The sequence below is a fragment of the Heterostelium album genome (genome assembly GCF_000004825.1).
Source record: "Heterostelium album PN500 unplaced genomic scaffold PPL_scaffold9, whole genome shotgun sequence".
In the NCBI taxonomy this organism is placed as follows: Eukaryota; Evosea; class Eumycetozoa; order Acytosteliales; family Acytosteliaceae; genus Heterostelium; species Heterostelium album.
In genome coordinates, this window is record NW_008805071.1 from 701,570 (window position 1) to 722,836 (window position 21,267).

The following is a 21,267-nucleotide window of genomic DNA, read 5'->3' on the forward strand; positions in this document are numbered from 1 at the left end:
ATTTTTTTAAGTATTTGATTTCATTATCTGTATTTTCATACACCAAGTTATTAATTGAGTGTTTTTTAAATGAATAATAATCTTAAAAGTAATAGTAATAATAAAGAAGATCAATTAATTAGTGAAGTTAATGGTACCACCACTAATCAATATGTATTATTAGTAACAACAGTCGGAGGAATTGTAATTGAGTTATTCAATGATCAATCTCCAGGCATCGTCAATAGATTCTTAGAACAACTTAATCTTCATAGATACAACGACACTCTCATACATAGAATAATAAAAAGTCTATTCATTCAAACCGGTAGATTTAGTTTAAATAATAATAATAATAACAATAATAATAATAATAATAATAATAATAATAATAATACAATAACAACTACTACTACTACAACTACAGTACCATCATTATTTACAAAAACCAATACATTCATTGAAAATTCATCTTACTTCTTTAACGATGACCTCGATCAGGATGATATCGATGAACAATTGGAGATTACAGATGATAAAGAGAAGGCTGGTGGTGGTAGTGTTCATTTAGATCGTGAATTCAAGAAGCTACTTAAAGAGAGTAAATCAAGGTTTAATAAGAGAGGTCTTTTTGGTTTGGGAAGGTACAATCAGTTAATATTTTCGCTGGATTCTGCGGATGCTCTTGACAATAAGTTCTTGCTACTGGGAAGAGTACATCCATCTACGGAATCAGTTCTACACAAAATAGAGAATATGCCAACAAACGATGATAACTCACCGATTGAACCAATATTAATAACAGATGTACATCTTCTAAGTGAATTTAAAGAAGAAACCGTACAAAATGCAATAACAACAACCACTTCGACAACAAAAAACAACAACAACAGCAATAACAATATTGATAATAACAACAATAATAATAGTAATAATAGTAATAATAGTAATAATAGTAATAATAGTAATAATAGTAATAATAGTAATAATAGTAATAATAATAGTATTTCATCAACACCTAAATTAGAATTTGGTGAAACACCTTTGAAAAGAGCATATAATAGTACTTTTAATTTGAATGATGTTAATGTTAATAGTAGTAATAATAATAGTAATAATGTTACGAATCAACATTTCGATTCTACACCTGTCATTAAGAGATTAAAGACAAAGATAATGACAGGCTTGATAAAGACACCATCTAGTTCGAGAGTACACGAAGATAGTCAACTGCCACTCATGACTTGCAATATCGATAGTTTCAAACCAGTAGGTCTCAATCGTACGTTGTCAATGCCCTATATCAATGGCGGTACAAAGGTGAAACCAAAGTGGCCAACCAGACTGGTGATCGTTAGACACGGTCAGTCGGAACAGAACGCACAGCTCGATCTACCGAATAAAGAGGATATCGATATTCTCTTGACATCGAGTGTCAGAGATGCCGACATAAAACTTACGGCGCTAGGACGATGGCAAAGTCAGCAGACAGGCCGCTATCTAGCGACGACCGCCAAATTCGACATTTGTTTCAGTTCACCTTATATCCGTGCGATCGACACCGCCGAGGAAATCATCAATCAACTGCCATACAAACTGAAGCGATACACCAGCAATTGGTTGCGCGAAAAGGAATTTGGCAATTTCCACGGCCTGACCGAAGAGGCTATCAAGCAGACGTTCCCGCGCGAATACCAGACGCGTATGCGTGAAGGTAAATACTGGTATAAGATGCCATCAGGTGAGAACTATTGTGATGGTAAGTAGATAGATAGATAAGTAAATAGAAATCTTGTTATTTTATTCTAACAACAAATGATCGATCATCGAATTGTTATTTTCATTAGTTGAAGAAAGAGTACATTCTTTTTTGGAGAAACTATCTAGAGACTATGCCGGTAGGAATGTATTGGTGGTTACACATCAGGTTCCTTACAAACTATTTAGAAGTCTATTCCAACATCTCGATGAGAAAGGTGTGTTGGCGCTGGAGAATGTTCATAACTGTGGTATACAAGAGTATCTTTTAGATACCACCAAAGCAGCGGATGGTCGAATGAAGTTAAAACATTTCAATTTCAAATCATATGATTTAAAAGATTTACCAGATAATCTAAAAGAAAATAATAACAATAATAAACTCCAATCAAAAAAAGCATTAATATAAAATAAATATTTTATAACCATACATAACATCATTTGTAGTTGTAAAAGTTAAGTGGAAACAAACAATCCAAATATTCTTCATTCCATTCCATTCCGGCTTCATTCCACTCCATTCCACCTTTTTTTTTTTTGTTTTTTTTTTTTTTCAAAAATTTAATATACAATGTAATAATAATGGAACAACAACAATTGTTTTATAGTATATTATCACTTTTGGTTTCAGTTTTGATAAGTTCATTCACAGTCTATCCTATAGAGTTATGGCGACTACGTAGACAGATCTACCCGATACTTAAACGATATCATTCGTACCTGTGGAGATTACAGTCGGCGACGGTCGTAGACAAACGTCGGCGTGTCGTAGAGGAATGCTTTATCGATGAGTTTGGTTGGTCGATATTCGCTCGGGGTTTCCTAGTGGAGCTGCTCTCTAATGTTGCATTGGTATCGGTGGTCTACATACTGCTCGGCACCGACTTTATCTTTAGTTCGATCGAGAGTCGCCAACGTTACGAATACAACGTTCAACTATCGCTATTCAACATCAAGCTCCTACTTGCCATAGTAATCATCGCCATCTCATCTACCTACATAGATTTTCATTCACAACAACTAAAGATTGTATATCAATTAAATGAACAACAACAATATAATAATAAGAATTATTATCATCATAACAACGACAACAACAACAATACTAGTAATATTATTAACAAGAAAGGTAATGATCATCTTAAACAATCGAATATAATATATCGTGTCAATCTCTATGAAAAATCAATTGAAGAGGTATATGGAACAGTGATACCGCCATCGTTGTATAGAAGCTATCCAGCACTTACGACACCGGTGTTGCAAAAGTATCTGCTGCAAGCACTGAGCAATGTTTGTTTCTACTTGTTGTATGCCAGTGTCTATTGTCTGTTGTTTAACTATCAGCAGCGCCAGTATACCAATCATGCGATGATCTACAGCAGCGGTAGTGTTTCCGATCGTAAGCAATTCCTAGTGTATATATTGCAGTATCTAGTTTATCGATCACCTCTGCTACCCGTTACACTGGCATCTACGGTAGCAGTGCTATTCACACAACGATTGGTTCTCCTACAGACACAGATACAAGCATTCACATTTGCATTCAATCAACTACAGCTAACAATCATCGACAGAGTATCGAGTTTCGACGAGAACACACTCCTCTCATTCCCCAACAAACTGATCAAACTCTACCGAAAGAGTACCTACGAAGGTATGATAGGTAGACTACTCTACTTCCCACTGCGAATAGTAATCATTTCTTTATGGTATGATTTCTTAATTTCATTATCATAATAATAATAATCATAATCAATCAATACAATCAATACAATAAAGATATTTATAAACATCATCGTCAACCAGCTTTGTCTTTGTGACAACTAATGATTACTCATAATTGTAAATAAAAATTTTATAAAAACTAAAAATGATGATCACCAGTGATTCCAGAATAAGATTTGTGGTTGTGTGTGATTGATTTTTCAGTATAAACAATTACAATTACTGACCACCTGACTTTGATCAGATAGATATCTGATAATATAAAATGTTATCTTTATATAAGTCAAATATAAATATTAATGTATTACAAAAAGTGAGATCGACATGTAGTAGTAGTAGTAGTAATAATGCAATTAGTAGAGCATCTTTCACTACATTATCAACATCGACTGTAACATCATCATCGTCATTAGCATCTTCAATCAAATTTAAAGATCAATCAAAGAATAGATTACAATCATTTAGTAATATTAATAATAATAATAATACATTTTTAAATATAAATAATAATAGTAAGAATTCTTCAAATATAAATAGATTATTTAATAATAATATTATAAGTAATAGATATAACAATAATAAGAGATATTATTCAAGTAATCAACAAGAGAATGTTAATCAACAAGAGAAGAATAATCAAGAAAAAGTAAATGAAGAATCGAATAATAATGAACAAACAGATAAAGAAGAAATAGGTAGAAAAAGAGTTGGTAGATGGTTATTGTTTTCAGCTGCATTGACAGGTGCAATGGTTGTCGTTGGTGGTATCACAAGACTCACTGAATCCGGTCTATCAATGGTCGAGTGGAAACCAATCGTTGGTGCAATTCCACCTTTATCTCAAGAGGAATGGGAAGAAGAATTCAATAGATATAAACAATATCCTGAATATCAAAAGTAAGTCGAAACTAATAATCTTTATTCTAACAACAACAACCAGAACAACAACAACAACAACAACAACAACAACAACAACAACAACAACAACAACAACAACAACAACAACAAACAATATATTCTAACAAAAACATGTTTATAAAAAACACAATAACTATAGGTTAAATAAAGGAATGACAGTTGAAGAATTTAAAAAGATATTCTTTTGGGAATATTCACATAGATTGATGGGTAGATTGATTGGTGTCGTTTTCTTCTTCCCATTCGTATATTACTTGAAGAAGGGATATATCGATCGATCTTTGGGAAAGAAATTGACTGCCATCTTCTTGTTAGGTGGTGCTCAAGGTGCGTTGGGATGGTACATGGTCAAGTCGGGACTCGACGAGAAGCTGATTGTTGGCGAGGTTCCGCGTGTCAGCCAATACCGTCTGGCAGCACACTTGGGTTCCGCTTTCGTTATTTACTCATCGCTGCTCTGGATCGGTCTGGATTTGGTGTCTCCGAAGCTTTCGGCACTGGTCAAGTCGCAGTTGGCGTCGGCGCCTGCAGCCAGCCAGCAACTGGCGCGCAAAGTCGGAAGATTCGCTACACCCGTTGCGGCACTGATTTTCATCACTGCAATGTCCGGTGCTTTCGTTGCCGGTTTGGATGCCGGTTTGATCTACAATGAGTTCCCGTTGATGGGTGGCCAGTGGGTGCCAGAGGATCTGATCAATCCGCGCATCAAGCCCGCCTACAAGAACATGTTTGAGCACGATGTCACCGTGCAATTCCAACATCGTGTGCTGGCGACCGTCACCTACGCATCGATCTTGGGACTGACTGCACTTGCCTATCGTGGTCGTCGCGGACTCAGTCCACGCGCACGTGCTGCCGCCAACACTCTGGCCGCAGTCGGAACTGCTCAAGTCATCCTGGGAATCTCTACATTACTGACCTTTGTTCCAACGCCGTTGGCAGCCACTCATCAAGCTGGTTCTCTCACACTTCTTTCCGTTGCCATATGGTTACTTCATGAATTAAAGAAACTACCAAAATAAATAAATATAAAAAGATAATGATTTTGAAACCAAATCTCTCTCAGGAGTCAAATTTCTTTCAAAAAAGTGATACTTGTAAATTTGACATTTTGGTACTGCGGGAACGTAAACAGATTTCTCGCGAGCACGGTAACTCAAGAGATGCTTTGAGAAACTGGTATGTGGTAAAAGATATAAATCAATATTATCTCACTTTTCCATTAGCTTTCATTAAAAGTTTGTTATTCTATTCTAACTCGAACAACAAACAATGAACTTCACTACATTTCTTGTCAATTTTCTAAAGAAATTTTTTTTTTCAACTATTTTTAGAAATATTTTAATTGATGATTTCTTTGTCCAATTTTAGTAAGTGAAAAATAAAGATAAATTTTTTTGAAGTTGGATTTTTTGGCAAAAAAATACATATGTCATTAATCAGAGCAGTGAAGGTCACCACCACCAATATTTTAGTAATATTTTAACCAATTATTCTTTAAAGAAATTAATATGAGTGTTTGCATTGGTAGTAGTAACATTCTACTTATATGAATATTTTTATATAATATTTAATTAAAACCTTAATGACTTCAATATTCGAAGATAATAATAATGTTAGTATGATAGTACAATGATGATAATGATGATGGCGATAATGATGATTATGATGATGACAATTTAACAATTGTTAACATAAAATGAATGATTAAATGATATGATATACTAATACTAATATTGTTTTTGATCTTATATGATTATTTTTATTCATTCTTGATCGATTAATATATTATAGATGTCAACGAAACCAACAACGACAACTACGACTACCACTTCAACATCTTCATATTCAGATAATAACAATGACAATTACAATTATAATCATAGTTACAATACAATAGATTATAATAGCTCTAATGGCGATAAAGATAAACACAAAGATAAACATAAAAGCAAAGATAAAGGCAAAGATAATGACAATGAAATGAAGATGAATAATGGTGATGCTCTGTCTTCTTACACTCAGAATCAATGTCGTAGTATTGTACCTGTAGATAATGAACATGATAACTATCATTTTGATCACCACTTTGGTAGCAGTGGCAGTGGCAGTGGTAATGGAATGAAAGATAGAGTACAAAATAATAGCTATTTCAATTTGCTTTATTTTAAACATTTACAATCTAGTGTAAGTGGTAGCAGTGGTAGTGGTAGTGTACCATTATCAGCATTAGCATTAGCACCAGCAGTAGCAACAACAACAACAACAACTACACCATTATCGTCACAAGAGGAAACAACAGATGAACTTCACTGCTATTGCAGACGACCAGAGTATGGATTCATGTTGTGCTGTGAGCGTTGTGGCATTTGGTTTCACGGTCCCTGTGTCGACCTCACCAGAGAGCAATCGCAACTTCTCGACGCATTCGTATGTCCACATTGCTCATACGTCAGTCACATCACCATCTTCATCGAGGATTTTAAAGAGAATTCAGTGCAGAAAGCATACTATAGGAATTTAGCAAGTAAGTAGTTAACAACAACAACAACAACAACAACAACCATATCTATGTATTCTAACATCAGAAGCAATAACAGACAATTTAGATAATATAAAGAGTATAGAATATACAGGAAGTGGATTGAATAACATAACAAAGTCAACAACGTCAATAACAACACCTACAAAGAGAGCGGCGCCAGACGGAAGTGGGTTGGATAACATGTCGAGAACACCAAAGAAGCAGAAGGCAATCGTTGATGACAACAACAACAACGTGCTAAAGACACCACCCAAGGCGAAGAAGACACTTGGCGACTACCCAAGGACACCTACAAAGAGCAACAGCAACAACAGCAACAGCGATATTCAGCTGAAGCATCCGAAAGACAAAACATCGAAATCACCTGCTGCAGCCAGCAAGAGAACGATAACCAACTATCCAACACCCAAGAAGTTGCCTGTCAAGAGAAGAATATTCAGTAGTAGCGACGATAGTTACAGCGATGGCGACAGTAGTTATAGTGATATCAGTGGTTCAGATTACTCTGAAAGTGACAGCGATAGTGATAGTGATAGCGACAGTGACAGTGACAGTGAAAGTGATGGAGATTTCAAGAAGAAAAAAGCTAAAAGTGGAATAACTAACAAAAACAATACAAAAAAGAATATCAACAAGTGTTAACAACACAACTCCAAAGAAAGCAACTCCAACCATGACAAACAACAAAAACCATAACAACAGCAACAGCAACAACAGCAGCAGCAGTATCAACAACAAAGATAAGAATAAGGTTAAGGATAAAGATAAGAATAGAAGTGTTAATATAGCATTGAAACTTAATAGGACAAAGTCATCTAGTTCATCATCATCAAGTTCATCTTCTTCTTCTTCATCCTCAAATAATTTGAATGATATTTTGAATGAGATGAAGACACCACCTCAGAAGGTTGGTGAAACCACTCCAACCAATAATAATGGCAATACACCGTCGACCTACAAGAGAAAGTGGCCATTCACTCAGCCAGAAATCATACCGACCCCGACCGACGTTTTCAAGCCACGTGACAGAAGCGCCAAACACGCACCAAAGAAATCGTCAGAGGAGATCATGAAGCAGCTATCACTACTCAAGAATATCAAAGAGGATTCCAATGCGAGGAAGAAAGCAATCGAACAAGAAAGAGAGGAGCGTGCTAAACTATCAAAGAGTAGTAGTAGTGGTAGTCAAATCAACAAATCAAGTGAGAACTTAAATGTAAATAATAATAATAACAACAACAACCATAACGATGATAATGTATCAAGTGGAAATGCAGGTAGTGTTCAATCTAATAGTAATAATAATAACAATAACAATAACAATAGTAACAATAATAACAATAGTAATAATAACAGCAATAACAATAGCAATAGCAATAGTCCACCACTTAAATCAAGTGTTTCCAATTTGCCAAATAGTTTAGACAATAGAGATCGTGTTAGACTTTTATTTTCCAATTCCTTATCTAAACCTTTTAGTAAGTGTTTGAAACTGAAATATATTAATACAATAGAGATTGAAGAGTAATAATTGATTATTAATACAATTGTTTACTACTTTAGATAAAGAGTTTATTAAAGAGTTTAATGCAAGGCAACAGGAAAAGATTGATGCCGAATATCAGGTGTATTTAGCGGATATCAACGAGAAGAAAGAAAATCATGAAAAGCTAAAGCAAAGCATCGATAAACACAATGAACATTTGATAAGAGAACACGAGGAATTGATTGCCAGTCTGCAGACTAGTTCTCAAACCATGCAAACACAAACAACAACCACTAATGTACAGCCACAACAACAACAACAACAACCAGAACAACTAGAACAACCAGAACAACTAGAACAACCAGAACAACCAGAACAACAACAACAGAATTCAGATTTACAACAACAAACTTCTCACATTCCAGATTGTCCTACTCCAAACGATAACAATAATAATATCAATCAACAAACAAATACAACACCGGTGATATCACCTCATTTATCACCAATTCCAAGTAGTGCTCCTACTCTAATTCCTCCTGAACAACAACAACAACAACAACAACAACAACAACAACAACAACAACAACAACAACAACAACAACAACAACAACAACAGCAACAGCAACAACTGGTATCAAATGACGTTATGCCAATGGATATAACTCCACCATTACAGTCACAACCAATTTCACTTCAACAACAACAACATCCTCAGCCACTACAAGAAACACCACAACCACCTTCACAAACTGAAGAATCATATCAACAACCAACATCTGCAATTGCTGTTGGTAGTGTAATTCAACAACAACCAGATCAACAACAACAACAGCAACAGAATTCAGATTTACAACAAATCACTGAACCACATTCCATGGGTTGGCCATATACCAATCAAATTGATTCTGAAGTCAGGTTCAATCATGATATCTCAAATATTCCAACGATCAACGAAGCCATTTTGAATATTATGGGACAAAAGTACTTCTCTGATGATAACATGTCATTGAGTTCCTCCATTCAGGAGATGTTGCCAACCGAGTTTCAAATCACTACTGACCATATCTTTGGTGCATCAATATCTCCATTCCCAACATCAATGGATTTACAATCATCTTATCCACCACAACAAGAACAAACACAAATACAACCACCAACACCAACACAAACACAAACACAAACACAACCACAACCAATGGAAACTCAACAAATTACTACCCATGAACAACAACAACAACAACAACAAATACATGTAACTCCATTACCACCATCACCAGCACAAACACCACCTTCTCCTCCAACTCCACCCATTCCAAAACTGGTGTTGCTACCAATACCTCCATTGGAACTACCACTTTTCATACCGAAAACGAGATTGGTCACCGAAGATCCCAAGGAGATCAATGAATTGGCGAGGAAGATTGAAGATCAGCTGCATGTGTCGTTCCCACAAGACTATAAGAATAGAGCGAGAAGTCTGAGTTACAATCTCATTCACAATAATGAACTACGTGCAATAGTTTTGTGTTATGAGATCTCGGTGATCGAGTTGGTGTTCAAGTCGCCAGAGGAGTTGGCTCCAAAGGAACTACAGAGTCTGCGTGAAGACATCATCAAAAAGTCGATCACAAGCATCGTTCTACCGGAGGACAATGCGGTCTACATGAAAAAGACAAAGAAAGGTGATATCATGCTTGAGAAGGTGAAGATCAACGAGGATCTCAATCCGAGTGTCTCACTTGGTCCCGCTGCTTCCTCAGATGCTCCACCGAAACTGGACCGCTCCAATGAGATTTCCATTAGCTACAATATCTACGATGATGCAGAGTATGAAAACTTCTCGTGGACCGATCACGAGAACAGTTTCGACAATGTTTACTCGCCACCAATCCCACCCGCCAAAGACAACAACAACAACAACAACAACAACAGTCCCGGCGACAAGTCACCAGCTTTGCCAACGCCGGTCATCGAGAACATCCGTTTGAACTGCAACAAGTCCGCCAACAACAAAGAATACTTTAACAGCGGCTTCTACTACATCAATGGCGCCACCTCTTTCAAGGAGACGATCGACAATTTCCCGCGCGAGTTTGTCTTCCGCTCGTTCCTACATTTCGGCAGTTTCGCGTCGTTCATCGAAGACATCGACAAGAACTCCAGCTCGAGAGTGCGTGCCAGCTTCTTGTTGTTGCCAACCGAAGCTACCAAGTCGACCTATGACACCATCTACAAGACTCTGATGGCTCAGAAGCAAGTACTCGTTAACCATACCCCGATAAAGACACACGCTCCTGGCGAACCGTTTGCCGACGAGCTGTTTATCGTTCCCAACCCGACAAAGTCACTGCTCAGTGTGCTTCAACACAAGCTGAAAGGTATGCCATTCAAAGACGATTCGATCTTTGAGAGATCGCTCATCGGACTCCTTCTCATCAAGACCGAACCTCTCAGGGACAAGAAGAGCAATCAGGGAGCATCAACAACATCCTCTGGAAAAGCACGACCCAGTCTTTCGAGATCTTCTTCCTACGACAGCGGTGACTATGGTTGTAATAACTGGGACAATTCAGGCGATGAAAGTCCGCCAATCGTCAAAAAAGAAAGACAATCTCAATCGCGACTTTCACAATCAAGAGTTTCACAATCAAGAGAAAGACCGCACTCACAGGCAAGAGAAACACAACATTCTCCAATTAGAGAACCTGTATATGATAATAATAGAGCTCCAGTATATCCAAATGAACAGACTACTAATGCTACTGCCGCTGCTACCAACTATCACAAACAACCACCACCACCACCACCACCACCACAGGAACATAGCAGATACAATGATTATGATAATCATAATCGTTGGGATGAGAGAAGGACAGCAGAATATAATCAATGGCAACAATATCAAGCATCACACTCACAACAACCATCTCACTCGCAATCTCGAGCATCGTACGATAGTAGTAGAGACAGCTGGAAGAGTGATAGCGCCGTTGCAGATAGCTGGCAGCCTGGACCTCAAGAGAGTTCGACATGGCATCATGACAACCGTTCAGAGGAATACAGGAAATGGGAGGAGCGTAGACGTTGGGAGGAATGGGAGGAGCATAGGAAGCGAGAAGAATATCGTGAATGGGAAGAGCGTAAGCGTTGGGAGCAATGGGAAGAGCGAAAGAGATGGGAAGAACATAATAATTGGCAACAAAAACAACAACCATCAACATCAACATCATCATTACCAGCATCTCAACAAGCAAAGGAAAGTGATGATAATAATACTATTACTTCGCCAGTGAAGAAACCTGTTGTTGCTGCTGCAACAGTTGAAGATAATAATCGTCAGTCTTGGAATGATTATTATAACAATCAGAGAAACAACAATGGTTGGTCACAACAACAACAACAACAACAACATCAACAATCACATTATAACTCATGGCAACAACAATATCACCACTCTGATTATAATTATAATACATGGCAACAAAAACAACCACCACAACACGACAATAGACAACAACAACCACCATATGATTCTTATCATAACAACAGGGATGGATATCAACATCAACATCATCATCATTACTACCAACAACCACCACCACCACCACCACAACAACAACAAACACAGCAACATCATTATAGTCGATAAATTGTAAATGTAACAACCAACCTCCAATCCATTATTTATTATTATTATTATCATCTCAACATCTTTCTTAGTGCTATATAAGACTGCTTTACATTATCGGGATACTTTTCGATTTGTGAATAAACTGAAGAATTACAATATCTCAAAGTTGACTTTGGGTCTGTATAGTTTGCCTATAATATATATATAATTGATGTATTAGTACTTTTGGTTTTTTTTTTTTTTTCCTTAAAGAATAGAATATGAATAATATATATTTATAACTTACAACAAAACCTGTTATATCACAATATTTCTTTGGTGGTATTAATGATGGTGAAACTTGAATATTTACATCTAGATAAAGAATGATTGTTAATATAATGTTTTTGTCTATGTTAGGGGGATGATGATGATTGATGATTGATGATGGCGATGAACTTACAAGTTGGAAAATTGGCAGGTAATAGATTATATTGTTCATTGGCCAATATTTGTTTGATGGGTTTCCATGTTTGTTTCTTTTTGTTGTCGATCACTGAGAATTCAAACGATGGATTCTTGAAAGGATGTACTAGATTTTGTATTGGCACTGGTGATGCTGTAGAGCCTGTCTTTTGTGGTGAAACCTTCTTGTTACTACCTCCACCCTTTTTGAATCTACCGGATATAGGTGTCGATGGTTGTTGTTGTTTCTTCTTTGTTGTTGGTGTTTCATCATTACTTAGAATATCTACATCTACATCTTGATCTTCATCATCATCATTATCATTATCATTATTATCATTATCATTATCATCATCATCATCATCTGACATCTTATTATTATTGTTGTTTGTTTTACTTGACTTTTTGGTGGTATTTTTAGTTGTTGATGTTGTAGGTTGTCTTCTTGAACTTAATGGTTTTGATTTACTTGGTGTACTATTATTATTATTTTTTGATGATGATGTAGTTGTGTTATGTATTTGTTTTACTTTCTTTTTGGGTGGTTCTGATTCTTCATCTTCTTCTACCACATCTTCCACCTCTACCTCTACTTCATTGTCGGAATCCTCTTGACTCGACGGTGTGTTTGAAGATGATGAAACAGATGGCGTGCTACTTCTACTCTTCTTATCGGTCTCGTAGCTACTCGATGAAGACGATCCGTCGTCTGTCAACTCTGAATCTGAATAGACAGCTGCCTTTGGTTTCACCTTTGAAGAAGTACTAGCTCTAGAACTAGTATTTCTTTTGATACTAGTACTAGTATCAATCTCATCATCCTCTGAATCTGATAATATTTTCTTTGGCATTATATTATATATATATACACACAAAACAATTAATAAATTACTATAGAATAAATAAAATTAATTAAATTCAAAACAAATCAAATCAAAACATGATCATCACATCAAATATTTTAAATTAAAATTTAATTTTTAAATTTGAAAAGTTAAGTTATCTTTAATGACTTATTATAACTAATTATAATAATATTATATTTTTTTATTCTTTTTAAACTCAGATTATAATTATAATACCAACTGTTTAATTATTCTTATATAATGAGTATTTGATGAGAGTAACTTAAGTAAACATAGTTAACCTGGACTGCTTGATGCAATCCTAGCGATTAGATGTAAGCAGTGTTGAGTCAAAGAAAGAAAAATTCAATTTTTTAAAAATACAATTAATTTTTTTGAAAATGTTAATTTTTTTTTTTCTCTAGAATCAAACCAAGTTGATAACTATGTTTACTCCAGTTGTATAGATCTCTAATTTGATGTTCTGCAATTAATATTAATATCTATCTATCTATCAATCTATCTCTAGCTTTCTATTTTCAATTCTTTAACCTAGTTATATAATATATAGTTTTATATACATTTGTTTGTTTTCTATTCTTAATTTTATTTTATTTTTTTATAAGATGTTACATTATTCACCAAGTCCCGAAAAGTATAAACAACTTAAACAAGCAAAATTACTACAACAACAACAACAGCAGCAACAACAAAGTAACGGTCAATCTTCTGCTGTACAAATACCAAACTCAGCAAACAACAATACATCATCAAACTCAAACCAGAATAGCTATAGTAATTATAATCATTTGTATAAACAACAGCAATTACAATTACAATTACAACAACATCAGAATCAAAAAAATAACAATTTACATAATAATAATAATAATAATAGTAATAATAATAATAATATAAATAATAGTACAATTAATAGTAATATAAATCATAATAATAGTAGTAATTTAACACATAATAATAGTGAAGATCATATGAATTCACATACACTTTTACATAAACCAATTAGAAGTAAACCAGCAAGATATAAAGTGAGTTACTCGGTTGGTGATGTCCGAGGCGATAAACATTGTTTTGGTATCAACTCACTCGTATTTGATAATGAGAGTAGTCAACTCTACTCGGCTGGCAGAGATTCAACTGTGAAGCTGTGGAGCGTAGATCATCAAACCAATAGCGTACAACACAAACATTGCTTCGAAGGTCATAACGATTGGGTCAATGATATATTTATAAATCCAAAACAATCTATATGTAATTATCTAATTATCTCTAAATCTCTAAATCTAAATCTAATCTAAATCTAATCTAAATCTTATATAAATCTTATCTAATTATCTAATCTTATTATTATGAACAATAACAACATCAAATAGTGGTTTCAGGATCATCTGATTCATCGATAAAAGTATGGAATACAAACAGTGGTGAATGTTTGAGAACAGAGAGAAGACATGAAGATTATGTTAAAGCATTGGCATATGCTCCGAATGCCAACTATTTCGCATCGTCAGGTTTGGATTCTCACATTGTTCTATGGGATCTTAATGTATTTACACCAACTGGAACATTGTCAAATGGAAATGGTGTTACATCATCAACAACAACAACTGCATCGACATCATTAAACAATGGATTATCAAATAACTATGTACCACAATTCAATATAGCGAGAGCAGGTGGTGATAATATATCGATATACAGCTTGGCGATAAACAATGAAGCGTCGTTGGTGTTGGCCGGTTCGACCGAGCGAACTATTAGAGCGTGGGATGTCGTCGGTGGCAAGAAGATATTCAAGTTGAAGGGACATACCGACAATGTTAGATCGATCATCATCTCGTCGGACAGCAGAAGATGTCTGTCTGCAAGTAGCGATGGATCGTTCCGACTCTGGGACATCGGTATGCAGCGATGCATACACAGCTTTGACGATATTCATACGGACTCGGTGTGGAGTCTGGCCGTGTCGCCGACATTCTCTCACGTCTACTCCGGCGGACGTGACGGATTGATATACTCGACCGACCTCAAGACATTCCAGTCGACTCTTGTCTGCAAGGAAGCGAATCCAGTGCTCAAGATTGTGCATGACGAGCAGCGTCAATCGATATGGGTATCGACTACCGACTCGGAGATTAAGAATTGGTCGTTGAATGGCGCCACCAAAGAAAAGATTGAACCACGCTTCATCGATGAGGACAAGGATGAGGAGAGTGTCAATAACATCTCTGCGATTCTCAATGCCAACGAACCGATTATGAAGATCGCTGGACGTCCAGGAATGATAAAGCATCACATAATGAATAATCGAAGACATGTCCTCACCAAAGACACAAGCGACAATGTACAACTATGGGATATAACAAAGGGCGAGCTGATTGGTGACTATGGTAAAGTGGATTTCGATAAGCAGGTCAATGAATTGCAAGAGATCATCAGCATACCGAAATGGCTTTCCGTCGATACCAAGACGGGAAATATCAACATCACAATGGAACCACCCCATTGCTTTAGCGCCGATGCACATCTTTCGAACCTGGGTGTCACTCTCCAAGAGGGCGAGCCAGACGAACTATATAACACAGGAGAACGAGTTCTAGCCTCACTGTTCTCTCATTTTGTAAAAGAGAAACATAATCGTCAAAACAATGTAAATAGTAATCAATATGATGGTGATACAGTGGATTCTGTAGAGGATGAACCACAACAACAAGCTGTACCATCGTCGACCAACAACAACAATAATAACGACTCTAATAGACAGAAAGTTGCTATGAGTGGTGCACCACCATCGTCAACCAACAAGGCGCCTCCCAAGAGAATGATTTTCGAATTACCCAAGGATACATCCATTGTGATATTCGATGACAACAATGTAAATAATAGTTTTAGAATCCGTTTGAGTGAATTCACTGGTTTGGAATCGGTCGATGTCATTCCGACTTGGGTGTACGATTGCCTCTTTGGTGGACCAACACAGAAGAAAGAGACCAAAGACATCTACTTTATGATGTCACCGAGCGATGAAAAGAATATATCTCCAATCGCCAAGGGCATCATCAAATTCAACCAGGCTCCTCACACCCAGATTAGGAAGCTCATTGGCCATATCTCGTGGAAACTGAAACTGTTGGAGCCAAACTCATTGGTAGAGGAATACATTGAGATGCTCTGTGACAACAAGGTGCTGTTGCCAACCTACACACTGTCTACGGTGAGAGCATTCTTTTGGAAGTCTGGTGATGACATTCAGTTGACGTATCGTGTGAAGCCTGCCTATGGAAATGAAAATGAACTACGTAAACTTGTAAAACTAAATCAAATCAAAAAGATCACTGTGACGACACCAACTATCACTGGATCAACACCATCATCCGCGCCCGCCAATGGTGCCAACAAGTGTAATTCCAACGGCAACAGCAATTCAAAGAGCAACAGTAACTCTGCAAATTCCTCACCCTCATTGATTGGACAACACACAATCGATCAAGACTACGTGATCAACGGAAAGAATAACAAATCATCTCCAATGATCTCTACAATCAGCAACGGTGCCAACGAACTGCCTAAAGAAGGAGCGATGCCACCCAGTCTTTCCATTTCATCCAGTCCCAAACCATCAATTTCAACAAACGAGTCGTAGATTTTTTAGTATAAAAAAAACTTTTATAAATTAAAGATTGTACAAACAAACAAAAAGATATAATTGTATATTTGTTAAACATTATTATTTTTTAATATATTTTTGAATCTCTGGTGAAATAGTTGCTTTCTTTTTTGACGCCACCAATTCTTTCTTCTTTGTCGATGAAGTTGTTGATTTCGGTTTTTTGACTTGACTCTTCTCAACTGGCGCTTGGGTTGGCTTTATTACCTCTGGTTTCTTACGCAATTTAAATCCTTTAATCAAAGAAGCTAGCTCTGGAATTCCACCAAATGTCTTTGAACTTACCGATATAACAGGTAACTGTGTATGATGATATTTTTTCAATTCCTAAGAAAAACAATTAGTTAAATAACAAGTTAATAATTGTTCAATGAGTGAGCGTCAATGTCAATTGAAAAATACACATACCTCCGTCACCAAGGTAAAACGTTTGGCTATTTCTTTTTGTTCAACTAAATCACCTTTGGTCAATACTATCTGTGTTTTTACATGTTCTTTATCCAATATCTCTAGAATCTCATGATCACTCTCTTTAAGTCCATGTCGCGCGTCCAACAACAGAAATACTCGTTTCAATGATTTTCTTGTGGTGAGATACTCGAGAGTCAACTGATTCCACTGATCGACTTTCTGTGACTTGGCAAATGCAAATCCATAGCCAGGTAGATCGACAATATAGAGAGTGGATCCCAACTCGTACCAATTGATGCTCTGTGTAAAACCTGGTTTATCCGATGTCTTTGCTTGACCTCGTTGTGTGATTGCATTGATGATACTCGACTTTCCTACATTACTACGACCGATGAAAGCAACCTCTGGCAACTTCTCCGGTATAAACGATTCCTTTGACTTTGCCGAAGCGACATAAACAAATTTCGAATGAAAGTAGGTTGGTAGTTTAAACTTTGATCGATCTCTCAATACATCCAGTTTGGTCTTTCCCCTTGCTGGTTTCGAAATCTTGATCTTTCCAACGTTTCTCTCCTCTATCGTCTTTAAAACATTTTGTTCAAACTTTGTTTGTTTGAACTGTGCATTCTTTCCTTGTTGATCAACTTCATCATCTTTACTGTTATTGTTATTGTCTTTTTGTCTTTTATGCCACAGTGACCTAGCAGATTCCTTAATAACATTCGTTTGTTTCTGACCGATCATCAACTCTAACCTCGGTACTTTCTTATCGAATACAATATCAGATTTTGGAATTGCATCGATATCTGTGTTCTCCAAGATTTCCGCACGTTGTTTCATCATTGCTTTATATCTCTGTTGCTTTTGCTTTTGCAACTCTCTCTCTACTTTTGATACATAATAACATTTGTTTTGTTGAAACAATGAATTATCTACAGAGTTTGAAAATATATTTGTAAATCCATAACTATAACTACTACCACCTATACTACTATTGATATTTATTCTATTTAAACTATGCAAACTATTAATTGACTTTAAACTTGATGTTAACATATTTATCAAAGAAAAATGAATCAATTAATTTAATGTGGTTTACAAAAAAAAAAAAAACTAAAAGAAAAACCGAATAATAATTTTAAAAAATAAAGATGATCAGATAATTTTTTTAATTTAATATTTGTTTATTGTTGTTTAACAATATTATTTGTTAGGAATGATAACGATGTATATATTATCTTTAGAAATGATTTGTGGTAAAGTCATTGACACTAAATAAATTAAAATGTTAGAGAATGATTTAGAGTGATGTTTTTTTAAAAAATAGATAGATTTGTTTGTTTCTCACCATTATTTTAAAATAGAAATGTTTCTTATGTTTGTTTGGCAAAGGATGGATTCAGTGTTCAGTGAATGTTAATACTACTTGGTAAATTTGGTTGTCTTTTAGCTATTATTATTATTGTTATTATTATTATTACTTAGTGTTGGTGTTGGAATGAGAGAGAGAGAGAGTGAGAGAGCAATGGAGACTAGATTAGTGTGGTTGCTGTAAAGGAGAGATTGGAGATGATGATGACGATGATAGTGATTTTTATAGTTGATTGATGTTGTTGGTTGTTGTTGTTGTTCTGATTATTGATCTGCTGCTTGTTGCTGTGCTGTTGTTGTTGTTGCTGTTGCTGTTGTTGTTGTTGTTGTTGTTGATTTTATTCTTTTTCTTTTTAATGGTTGTGATTGCATATTTAACTGTTTGCAGAGAATAGATACATGGTATTATTTGCACCGATGGCGATTAAATTCTCCTTTGGATGCCACGAAACGTGTAACGCTTTTTTAGTAAAATCTATAGTATCTGGATTAATGTCATCAGGCCTTTTAGACTCTTTCTTTGAGGTACGCAATTTCATCTTACCGGTCAATGTTTTTGATTTTGGTTTAATGGCTTGCCTGGATGCCTCAAGACAAACGTCTTGCTTGGAGTTGCGGTCGTAGATGTGGAAAAAGTTGTTGTAGCTTCCGGTGAGCATTTGAGTGCCGTCGTGGTTGATGGTACATTCAAACTTGTCGAAAATACAGTCATTCTCGTAGAGGTCGCACAGCTTGGGACGCAAGTAGTCATGGATCTGGATGGATTTCAGTGGACGCGACTCCATGTTGATGTCCCAGAGTTTGAGGGTGAGGAAGTCTCTCGACAGGATGTAACGTCCGTCACGACTGAACTTGATGTCGGATATCGACGAGATGATCTCTGAGAAGAACGATTTGGTGGCGGGATCGACCTCCTCTTCAAACACCTTGCTGTGCTGGTCGCACAGGGCAGAGGAACGAAGATCACCAAGCTTGATGGTTCCCTTACTTGAACTGTACATAAATATATTACACGATGTCGGGTGAAACTCTGCCGAAGTAATAACCTCTGTTAGGTCCTCCATGTTGTGCGGCTTAATATCGACGACATTGAAGCACTCCTGATTGTTGTTGAGATTCCACAAATGAATTCGAAGATCGTCCGACGAGATATATGTTTCTCCATCAGAGTTTAATGAAATAGAATTGATATGGTATGCATGTGCATTGGCATATACTTTTCTTGGTTGCGCAGTAATCACTGTCTCTCTAACTTGTAAACGTGGGATCTAATGATAATAATAAAATAATTTAAAAAAGGTAATAAATAAAAAAATCGTTAATATTACAAACCAACCAATAACAACATAGATGATTATACTCTACCTTAAATATACTATTATTATTTAAATTATTATTATGACTATTTATATGGTTGTTATTGGCTGTTGGCAGTTTAATACTGCTGCTATAACTATTGATTCCGTTGGATGGAGCAGGTGATGAAGTTGCAATTTGCTTAATCTTTTTTTCGTAAACTTTCCATAATTTAATTGTTTTATCTATAGTAGTTTATTATTATTATATACAAAGATTAGATAACCCTTTTCACACTGTACACTTTTAAATTTCAACGACAACTCTCTTCTCTTTTTGTTGTTGTTGATCTACTATAGATAACAATATACACATACCATTGGTAGTTAATAAAAAGTGAGCATCATTCTGTTTGGGACACCATTTAATTTTGTTGATCTTCTCTTCGATTTCCAAACTCTTTAAATAATCAAACTCTGGCTCGTGACTTTGAAACTCAGAGTAGAATCTATATTCGGGTAATTTGTTATCTTTCTTCTTGCCACTCTGACTCGCCTGTTTATCGTAGGATCTCTCAAAGAGAACAACTCTACCACCTCTGTCACCAGCTGCAATATAATCACCAGTATTATCAAACTCTATTGCTGAGACTACATCAACTATAAAATAAATAAATAATAATAATGTTATTAAACAAGTTATAACTAATCAATCATCATCCTTTTTTCTTTTTTTCTTTTTTTTTTTGATCTTCGATCTAATGATAGATCGATCGATCGATCAAACTAACTAACAAACTAATAAATTAATTCTCTCAAAACACTTACCATCTGTAATATCATCGGATGGTCCTTTGTTTCCAAAGACTTGACTAAACTTCCATTCAAGTGGTTCTGACGACATTGTTTGTGTGTGGTCAATACTACTACTGTTGCTTAACTAACTCTTAACTGTCTTGACTGTCTTTACTAACTAACTAACTCCAAACAAACAAACTCTAATAATAATAATAAAAAGTAAGGTAATATAATATTATAATTTAGTATTTACTTTTACTAAATTGTGAAAATTCCAAATGAATTGAATTTGAATCGAACAAAGATAAATACGAAAAAATAATTTAATTTTTCTAAAAAAAAAAACAAAAAATAAAAAGAATGAACC

At 35.7% G+C, this 21,267-nt stretch overlaps 10 protein-coding genes across 10 annotated transcripts; 7 read left to right on the forward strand and 3 right to left on the reverse strand.

Moving 5' to 3' along the window:
• Positions 1-69: 69 nt before the first annotated feature.
• On the forward strand, positions 70-2,146 carry PPL_08813 (uncharacterized protein; the record flags this gene model as incomplete). Its single annotated transcript, XM_020579614.1, has 3 exons — positions 70-580; positions 731-1,738; positions 1,827-2,146. 3 exons carry the CDS (start codon positions 70-72, stop codon positions 2,144-2,146), a joined length of 1,839 nt encoding a protein of 612 aa, XP_020430289.1.
• A 173-nt stretch (positions 2,147-2,319) lies between these two features.
• Positions 2,320-3,529, forward strand: PPL_08814 (uncharacterized protein; the record flags this gene model as incomplete). Its single annotated transcript, XM_020579615.1, has 3 exons — positions 2,320-3,155; positions 3,176-3,394; positions 3,520-3,529. 3 exons carry the CDS (start codon positions 2,320-2,322, stop codon positions 3,527-3,529), a joined length of 1,065 nt encoding a protein of 354 aa, XP_020430290.1.
• Positions 3,530-3,730: 201 nt separating this feature from the next.
• coxA (cytochrome c oxidase assembly protein) lies at positions 3,731-4,758 on the forward strand (the record flags this gene model as incomplete). The annotated part of the gene is made up of 3 exons (XM_020579616.1): positions 3,731-4,362; positions 4,523-4,628; positions 4,699-4,758. 3 exons carry the CDS (start codon positions 3,731-3,733, stop codon positions 4,756-4,758), a joined length of 798 nt encoding a protein of 265 aa, XP_020430291.1.
• Positions 4,759-4,985: 227 nt separating this feature from the next.
• On the forward strand, positions 4,986-5,405 carry PPL_08816 (cytochrome c oxidase assembly protein; the record flags this gene model as incomplete). Its single annotated transcript, XM_020579617.1, has 1 exon — positions 4,986-5,405. The coding sequence occupies one exon, from the start codon at positions 4,986-4,988 to the stop codon at positions 5,403-5,405; it is 420 nt and encodes a 139-aa protein (XP_020430292.1).
• Positions 5,406-5,812: 407 nt separating this feature from the next.
• PPL_08817 (uncharacterized protein) lies at positions 5,813-10,660 on the forward strand (the record flags this gene model as incomplete). Its single annotated transcript, XM_020579618.1, has 6 exons — positions 5,813-5,857; positions 6,178-6,910; positions 6,972-7,457; positions 7,591-8,406; positions 8,492-10,244; positions 10,417-10,660. The coding sequence occupies 6 exons, from the start codon at positions 5,813-5,815 to the stop codon at positions 10,658-10,660; spliced, it is 4,077 nt and encodes a 1,358-aa protein (XP_020430293.1).
• Positions 10,661-10,797: 137 nt separating this feature from the next.
• Positions 10,798-12,066, forward strand: PPL_08818 (uncharacterized protein; the record flags this gene model as incomplete). Its single annotated transcript, XM_020579619.1, has 1 exon — positions 10,798-12,066. The coding sequence occupies one exon, from the start codon at positions 10,798-10,800 to the stop codon at positions 12,064-12,066; it is 1,269 nt and encodes a 422-aa protein (XP_020430294.1).
• Positions 12,067-12,116: 50 nt separating this feature from the next.
• On the reverse strand, positions 12,117-13,343 carry PPL_08819 (uncharacterized protein; the record flags this gene model as incomplete). The annotated part of the gene is made up of 3 exons (XM_020579620.1): positions 12,117-12,239; positions 12,335-12,402; positions 12,491-13,343. The coding sequence occupies 3 exons, from the start codon at positions 13,341-13,343 to the stop codon at positions 12,117-12,119; spliced, it is 1,044 nt and encodes a 347-aa protein (XP_020430295.1).
• A 440-nt stretch (positions 13,344-13,783) lies between these two features.
• PPL_08820 (WD repeat WDR48 family protein) lies at positions 13,784-17,001 on the forward strand (the record flags this gene model as incomplete). Its single annotated transcript, XM_020579621.1, has 3 exons — positions 13,784-13,798; positions 13,964-14,609; positions 14,732-17,001. The coding sequence occupies 3 exons, from the start codon at positions 13,784-13,786 to the stop codon at positions 16,999-17,001; spliced, it is 2,931 nt and encodes a 976-aa protein (XP_020430296.1).
• An 84-nt stretch (positions 17,002-17,085) lies between these two features.
• Positions 17,086-18,492, reverse strand: PPL_08821 (GTP-binding protein; the record flags this gene model as incomplete). The annotated part of the gene is made up of 2 exons (XM_020579622.1): positions 17,086-17,352; positions 17,434-18,492. 2 exons carry the CDS (start codon positions 18,490-18,492, stop codon positions 17,086-17,088), a joined length of 1,326 nt encoding a protein of 441 aa, XP_020430297.1.
• A 579-nt stretch (positions 18,493-19,071) lies between these two features.
• phr2AB (protein phosphatase 2A regulatory subunit) lies at positions 19,072-21,006 on the reverse strand (the record flags this gene model as incomplete). The annotated part of the gene is made up of 6 exons (XM_020579623.1): positions 19,072-19,150; positions 19,207-19,499; positions 20,025-20,075; positions 20,140-20,348; positions 20,481-20,762; positions 20,931-21,006. 6 exons carry the CDS (start codon positions 21,004-21,006, stop codon positions 19,072-19,074), a joined length of 990 nt encoding a protein of 329 aa, XP_020430298.1.
• Between the last annotated feature and the right edge of the window lie 261 nt (positions 21,007-21,267).